Source organism: Vanellus vanellus (assembly GCF_965231255.1).
Source record: "Vanellus vanellus genome assembly, chromosome: 7".
NCBI classification, from domain to species: domain Eukaryota; kingdom Metazoa; phylum Chordata; class Aves; order Charadriiformes; family Charadriidae; genus Vanellus; species Vanellus vanellus.
In genome coordinates this window covers 14,903,860-14,911,992 of record NC_138912.1, presented here as the reverse complement: position 1 = coordinate 14,911,992, position 8,133 = coordinate 14,903,860, and the positions used below count along the sequence as shown (strand labels likewise).

The window sequence follows — 8,133 nt, the reverse complement described above, 5'->3', positions numbered from 1 at the left end:
TCACACCCGGCTGTAGTAGGCAGCCATCTCCCTTCGGGGCGCAGGGAGGTGCGCGGGGGGCTGCTTTTCCCCTGCCCAGCCATTGCCACTGGAGAAGGTAGGTGGGTGGAGGTGCAGTGGGGGTTTGCACCTGTGCCAGCTCTTCAGAGCCACGTTCATGCTGCTCTGGTCGGTGATGCCCAGGAGCTTCTCAGCAGCTTCTCCCACATCTGCAGGGGCTTTCATGGGTGGGTGGCAGTGAGCGGCCGCCAGGTCCGTGCTCATGCCCTCGAAGAACTGCTGGATGCAGACCTTGGCAAAGCTCCTAGCGTGCTCCGCACACGTCTCATCAAACAGCTTGCGCTCAATGTCGATGTAGTGGGACCAATACCTGCTCTTCAGGAAGGCAGCTTGGGTGAAGCAGGGCCGGAGGGATCTGACCAAGAAAGCCAGTGTGGTCATCAGCAGCACAAAGCACCAGCCCAGAGCCTGCAGGGATGAGGGGGGAACCGGACCTGTCACAGGCAGGCAGAGCACGCGCCCACCACTTCCCACCAGCTAGCAGGAGCCTCCCAGGCTGCGAACGAGCCTGGGAGCACTTTGGGCCATTTGACATTTGGCTGCATTTACATTGCAAAGCTGGATGAGAAGACCCGACGTACCATGTCAGTGCATCTGCGCTGAAACGTTGTTTGACGCACCCACATAGGCAGCGCCTCTGCACTTCTCGCCGCGTATGGCATCAGTAGGCAGTGACCATGAATAACACCAGACTGAGTCCTGCACCCAGCCCTTGGTCCTGCCTCCGATACGGCCGTGCCTCACCTGGGTTGAGGATAGTCTGTGCCCTCTAACTTGCAGCTAACATCATTCCAGATACTCCCCGGGTTTATGCAGCTGCCTAACCCTTTTCCTGAGCTGTTGGACTTAGTAACATCTACCATGGGTGAGCAGCAGAGACAGGCTCCCCTGTTAATGGGGTCTGACAGGAAGGGTGAGATGAGGGCAGAGCCAGGACTGGTCTGTCTTTTTCACCATTGGTCTCAGCTCCGGCTGCTGTTGGGACTGTGCAGACAGAGCTTGCGAAGGTGAACCCCACTGTAAATGCAGCCCCTTAACAGAGCAGCTGGGAGGGGGGGTATCTAGGTGACACCTCTTGTTTTGCAGTCCCAGTGCTTCCTGGCACTAGGATCTACCCAGGAAAATCTGCTTTGTGTCTTTGGAGAAGTCCCCGTGCCTCTGTTTCTCTTAAACTGCGGATAATAATTCCTGTCTGCCCTAAGGAGGTCAGGGAGATGAGCTGCTTTTAAACAGGAGGACATGAGTGACCAGAGTGGGTCCAACGTGTCCAGAAGCAGAGGGCTTGAGAGGAATTAAGCACAGGACAAACGGTTAGTGGCACTTCTTCATTTATGGTTCCCTGGGGTGGTTAATAAGCACACGCTGGCTGTTTCCATGCAAGTGGCAGAGGCAAGTGGCATAGATGGTTATCAGCCCATTGCTTGCACACACTGTAAGCAGCAAGAGCAAGCACAGGCAACCGGTGGGTTACGGGAGGGGGTGACAGCCCACCAGCCAGGCAGTAACATCCATATCAGCCCCTTCTGAACTTGCTCTAAATGAATCTCTGCATACAGCTTGGCCATCTACTGCTGCCCTGCAGCCCCAGGCTGCCCAGGCAGGAGGGGGGACCGAATTATCAGCTTCAGTCTCTGCACCATGCTGGTGGCATAACTCTCTGGAGCTGAGTCTGAACTCCTGCGAACTCACCAGTCTCTCCTCCTGCAGCTTGATTTCAAAAGGAGATTCCCTCGAGGGAAGAGCTAAGGCTGGCAGTTCCTAATCCCAAGACGCCAGCGAGGGCACAGCCATGACGCATCTTACCTGCGAGATGCAGCGCAGGTACCTGATGGCCACTTCATTGTCGATGAACTCCTGTCCATCGTAGATCTCTTTGCAGGGGATGCGGGCGAGGACCCGCTTCATCTCCCCTTGGGAGAGGCTGGGGTGGCTGGCGTTGCCCAGGGTCTCCACAGGCACCGAGGTGCAGAAGGCGCAGGTGATGCACTTGCCATCCAGCAGCGTCACCGAGACCCAGACCACCGGGGCGATCATGGCCCTTTGTGCCATGGAACAGAACATGTAGCGCAGGACAGCTGGGTCCTTCCCTCGCTGGCCCTGGGGTCGCCTCCACTCTTCTGCCAGCATGGAGACGTTGTTGTTCAACACAAAGCCCAGCAGGAACAAGATGAAGGGGGGCACCAGGAGGATGCCCAGCCCATAGGCCAGGTTGTAGTGTGGCAAGCAGGGGCAGTTGAAATCAAAGGCTGAGTACATCTGGGCACTGGCAAGGGCCATAATCCCGCATATACCGTTCATGAAAGACTCCTGGTTGGACTGGAGGAACTGGAAGATCATCCGAAACTTGTCCATCTTCCCTTGATGTGATTCCTCCCCCCACTGGGGTCTAAGCTGTGGCCTCGGTTTACTTCATTCTTTCAGCCCCCCACTTCAAATATGGGCATCAAGAAGTCTCTGATTCAGATACACACTCTTACAGCCCCAATATTTAAACCAGAAAATGAAAACACTTTTTCCTGCTGATTTTGCTGCTTGCAAAAGTTCAGATTTTGTTTTCTGCTCTTCTTTGGTCTGAGGGACCTGGGTTGTTTTCTGCTCTTCTTTGGGTCTGAGGGACCTGGGTTGTTTCTGCTTTGCTAAATCTGGCTTCGTTCTTCTCCGCGTCCCCATTTCTGCAGTATCCTTGGTCACCAGTCCCCTTGGCTGGAGGGTGCAGGTGTTACCATGGCTGTGCCCTCCCCAGAGCAATCTGTGTCCTGGGCAGAAAGGGGAGTTGGCTGGTTGGCCTCTGTGAACCTGTTTGCAAATGCAGGAGGTGGGTGCTCCTCCCAGGACCGAACGGGACGCCCCACCTCTGCAGTGCTGGCACACATGGAAAACTGGGATGCCAGAGCTTCCCCGCTCCCTCCGTGTCTGCAACACTCCAGCAGCATCTAGCACAAGTGCCTCACAGGTCTGCCAGCCCCCTGACCTCTACCTGCTTCTGCTTCACTGGGAAATGTTTTTTCTCTGTTTTATTCTGCAGAGGGAAGGGAAGAGGAAGGCAGAGGAAGGAGGGATAAAGCCCTTGGTGCTCTGGGATGTGGTATCGGTACTGCCAAGGTCTGTTATGGGCTCCTCTCCACCCTGCAAACGTCCTGTTTTCAGCCAGACTTACAAGATGACAGTTGTAGCTCCTTGGTTTTCATAGCCCTGTGCCTTCGGGGCTTGCTAAAATGTCCTTCAGACCTCGGCTCGCATAGCCTGGCGGCATCCAGAGGCACATGGTGCTTTTCCTGGCTTTAGGGCTGGAGAAAAACAGGCAGAGAAAGAAGAGAAGGCTGCAGGGACAGGGGCGCAGAGGATGTACCCTGCTTCGCAGGCAGGTCCTGCCGAGAGCATCCAAGCCCTGGGCGCCTCTGCTCTCTCAGGAAGCACTCCCTGCCCAGCAGAGCTCTGAGATTCAGGTTTTTCCCTGAGATTTCTTCTTTTTTCACCTGCTTTTAATGAGCATTTCTGAAGGGCTTGAGTGCAGTTTGCTCTCAACGGCAGCTGTTCCTGAGTGACAGAAGCTCAATGATTTTCTTGCAGCCACCTTTTGGGGTTATAATCCCAGGCCCTTGATAAATTTGGGATGTGCAGAAACTGGCAATACAAGAAGGATGTGTAAATCCTGCCAGTGACCTTCCTGGCCCAAGGGCAGCCACTATCGCCTGAGGGCCCGTGGTTCCCAGAGGTACCAGTCCGCCTGTAGGCATGGACCGTGCAGAACCCTTCCTGCCCGTCAGGCTGGCAGGTACCTGCAGCCCCGGGGGCTGAGGGTGCAATGGAGCTGTCACTCCTCTGAAGATCGCTCGAATCGTGCTGGGAAGGGCAGAGCAAGGACTGCCTGAGCCAGCAACGTGCATCCATTTAGCAGCAGAGGCTGGGGCTGGGATTTGGCCATCTGCCTTGACCTCAGGCTAAGGTGTCTAAGGGCACGTTTCCCATGCATGGTGCAGGGAGGACTGAGCTAGCCGGGTGCTGGGCTGGCTGGGCTATACAGCATAGGATTGCTGACAATTTAGCCATGCCACTTTACCTGGGTTTGTTAACTCAGTAGCAACAACAAGTGATCTGGTCTCAAGTGGATCTGAATACCTGCATTGCCCTTCCCATTCTCTGCGCGCCAGGAGTGGTCCAGGCAGAGCCAGCTCAGGTCTCTGGTGGATGCGTCCTGGATGTTGATGCTGGGGTGCTCAGTTCGGCCCTGCAGACCTGGGGGCTTTCCCGCACAGAGATCCTGTGCACATTTTCCAGCACAAAGCCGACCAGACAGGCTCCTCCCCAGCTTGCCAGAACTGAGACAAACACTAATGAGATGTGATAGCTGTGGTTGGGCCAGGCTTAGCTCCTACAGCACAAACCAATAAGAAGCGGATTGTGGTGTTGGTGCTGTCCCAGTTCACAAAGCAGCTTTGACACTAGCCAAAAGATGGGGGAATATTGGGACACGTGGCCCTAAAACAGCTTGTTGCAGTATTGACTACCTGCAAGGCATTCAGTCCCTCTGGTCCAGGTACCACCTGTGCTGTTGACATGGGTATCAAGACATATCTGTCTGGGCACCACCGTGGCTGCATTGGTGGCTGTGAGACACATCACCAAGGCAAGCTGTACATAGGTGGGTGACATGCGGGAGATACTTTTTCCCAAGGTCAGTACAGTGCGTCAATACAGAGATAGGAAGCCAAACCAGGTGTTTTGACCATTAGTCAGTGCTGTGGTTTCTGACGTCTCCCCCCCCACCAGCCCTGGGGCTTAGTTGATAATACCAAGTTCACCATGAGATGCCACCACAGGTGTGAGCACAAAGCACGTGGGTAATACCTGGTCAGTCTTAGCTGTGCCTGCTGTGGAGAGGTTAATTGCATGATCTCATCAAACGGGAAGAGATTTGGTTGCATGAATATAGATGAGGCTTATTGTATTGCTAGCTAAGAGCTCAGGCTGGCTTCCCTGTTCACCTGGCGAGTGGCTTTTTGAAGGGCAGTTGACATCAAAGCCTGCATGAATCAACCTTGTAAAAAGCAGAGAGCTTTTTGATCTCTGGGAAAACTCTGCCTTTCATTAAACATGAATGAGGGGTCTGAGCTTGCTTGGTGTACAGCACTGGCAGTGCTCATTGAGGCCAACAATAAGTCAGTGGGATTCAAAACAGAGCCCACAGAAGCCAATGCCTGGGTCTTTCTTTCTGCGTTGCCTTGTTAGGGCGGACCTTGTTTTGGTGAGATTGTCAGCAGAATGCTCACACTAACTGATTCACAAGAGAAGGCAGAGCGAATGATTCCTCCCACAATTCTGCCTGCTCATGCTTTGGAAACCAGCTCCTGGGAGAGATGGTACATGCCCAAGTCCCTCCCAGCATGGGGTCCTGCACCTGGATGCCAAGACAGACACCAAGCCAGGGAAGTCAGGCAGGCTTTGCGTGTCCCAATCAATGTAGGATATAGATAGGAGGGATAGGGAAATGGTCACAATTCCCATCAGGAGAGTTTGTGAAGAGATTGGCGAAGTTGTCTTTGCCGTCAGCCCTGCTGTTTCATGGGCTCTTGGCAGGTGAGGATCCCTAGGCATGTCAGACATGTCTATAGGTCAGACATCAGACCAGCCCTGAGAGGCAAAGAGCTGCTGAAGATTGTGAATGACCCTCTCTGCTCCCACTCTCACAGGAGTATGCCCACTCCTAGCAGAGCTGGTGGGAAGGGACCTCTGGAGATTGTCTGGTCTACCCCCCTGCTCAAAGCATGCTTGTGGACGCATCTAATTGGGTTGTGAATATCAGTGCCACAGTCTCTCTGGCCAGTCCATTCCATCACCCTCAAAGTAAATAAGTCTTTTCTTCCGTTTAAGTGGAATTTCCTGCGTTTGGGGTTTGTGCCTGTTGCCTCTTGTCCCGTCATGGGGTGCCAGATACCATTTGCCACTATGGAGAAGAGTTCTTCTCTGGCTTCGAAGGGGAACACAGCACAGGGATGAACACCCACGGCTCCATCCAACTGGGGCTAACCTGGGATGACTGACCCTCCCAGCAGTGTGTGAGCCTTTGTAGACCCGCGAAAGACTATGGCAGCACCCTTAAATCAATGAGTTTTCTCCCTCCTGACACAGATAACAAAGACGTTCCTCTTCCCCTTTTTTGCATTTTGTATTTTGTGGCCACTCTGCGATGACTTAAAACCTGAGAACATGGAAAACAGCATGCAAAAGGGAGCTGCAGACCTCTGCTCTGAGCTGGTTAGGAAAATAGCCAATTTGACTAGTGTCGAGTGGTGAGTCTGAACCGAGTCTCAGCCTGAGATTTGTGATGTGTCTGATAAAAGGAAACCGGAGACGAAATCCAAAGTGCAATGCTGGTTTCAAAGGAGAGCTCAGACGCTACCTGGACCTAAATAGCTCCTGATGGGAAGACTGCTGTGTTATTCCCAACCAGCACAGGCCACAGCTGGCTTTGTGCACCCTCTGAGCACATCCAGGGGAGCTCAGGGATGCAGCCAGAGCTGATTTGTTACGCAAATAAGAAAAGCTCTGCAGCCCATCCCTCTGCACCCCACAGCTCCCACCGGGCCTCGGCTGGCAGAGGGGTGCAGCTGCTTACGGGTGGGCCATGGAGATATTTGGGCTCTCTGTCTTTTGCCGAGTATCTCCTCCCTCCCTCACCCTGTACACAAACATCCTGGGAGAGGAGGTGACCCACCTCCCAGCAGTTTGACAAGTTAATTTGGGGGATTAATATGTGTTTTCAATTCAACCCCTCCTTTTGGATTTAGTCACAAGGTGGCGGCAGGTTTCTTTGCCCTTTTCCCACCTTCTTCTTTCCTCCATGAGGCTCTGCTTGCCCCATCTACCTATGCATGGCCAAGGAAAGGTTTATTTTTCACCCCGGCTCCTCACAACCCTTCACTGCCAGGGACAAAGTGGGCATCAGTGTGAGCATCAGCCTGGAGGAACAGATGTGTCTGTACTGGGTTAGTTTGCAGCAAAGAGTTTAATGCATTCAAGCAGCAATGCTGGACAGAAATGTCAGTCAAACTGGCATCATGGTTGGCAGCATCTACAGCAGGGGCTGGAAAAAGGCAGGTAAGAAAGTAATTAACATTATAACGTAACTAGCATTAGAGGCTCAGAGATAAGGCTACATTCAGTTTTGAAACTAAGGATGGAAATGTCCAACTGGGTGATGCAAGGGTGATCCTCCGGATAAATTGGTTTGTACTAAAATCTAGCAGGGGAGTGTTTAAAATCTATGTTCAGACTTCTCAGGCGGAGCCAGTGTGTCCTTTCCATGGCCCAATGCCAGCGCTTAGAGCGCTGCATCCCAGCACAGCCCCATGGCTCTGGATATGTTAAGCAAAGCCTCCGTCTCCTTTTCTTCTGCAAATCCAACCCAGTCCAGGGACACTTATCCAGAGGTAGCTTCTATTAAATTTATGAACTTCAGCGTGTTGCCCTATTTTGTTTTGAAAATGCATGGAAGTATTGACGGGTTGTTAGAGGGAGGCTGAACGGTTTGGCAGCTGGGCTGGGGGCAGCCAGAGCTCTCAGCAGATGGGAAGACGTAGGAGGTGGTTGTGCCTTTTTGAGTAAACATGTTGGTGTGGTACTAAAAGAGTTGCCAATTAAATAATTTCAGTGTCAGCACTGCTAACTCTCTGAATCAGGTTTCACTGAAACAGGCAGGAGCTTCTCGCACCTCTGTGAAGCTGCCGCTCCCGTTGGTTGGCACACGCAGCCAGATGTTGCTGCTCTGGTTAAATCCTTCCTCAAGCCAGAAGGGTTTTATCACAGCTGTAAGGAGCCGCAAACTTTTTAATATGACAAAAGTGCTACGCAGAGCCCTTGGTTGAGAAATGTCATTAATAGTGACTGAGTCTGGGACCTTTGGATCTTCAGAGCTAGCTTATTTTGGAGGTTTTGCTAGGCACACCCTGGAGCGGAGTTTCGGGGTTGGGGTTTGGGAGGAAGATGTGAGCACCGCTGTCATCTACCCGCTGGTCCTTGCTTTGTGCAGAGGTATAGCAGTGCCCCTTCAGTGTCTGCGGGACAAAGACCCCA

The 8,133-nt window shown here is 52.9% G+C and overlaps 1 protein-coding gene across 1 annotated transcript; it reads right to left on the bottom strand.

The window, feature by feature from the left end:
- CALHM1 (calcium homeostasis modulator 1) lies at nt 1-2,412 on the bottom strand (the record flags this gene model as incomplete). The annotated part of the gene is made up of 2 exons (XM_082486464.1): nt 1-468; nt 1,864-2,412. 2 exons carry the CDS (start codon nt 2,410-2,412, stop codon nt 1-3), a joined length of 1,017 nt encoding a protein of 338 aa, XP_082342590.1.
- Between the last annotated feature and the right edge of the window lie 5,721 nt (nt 2,413-8,133).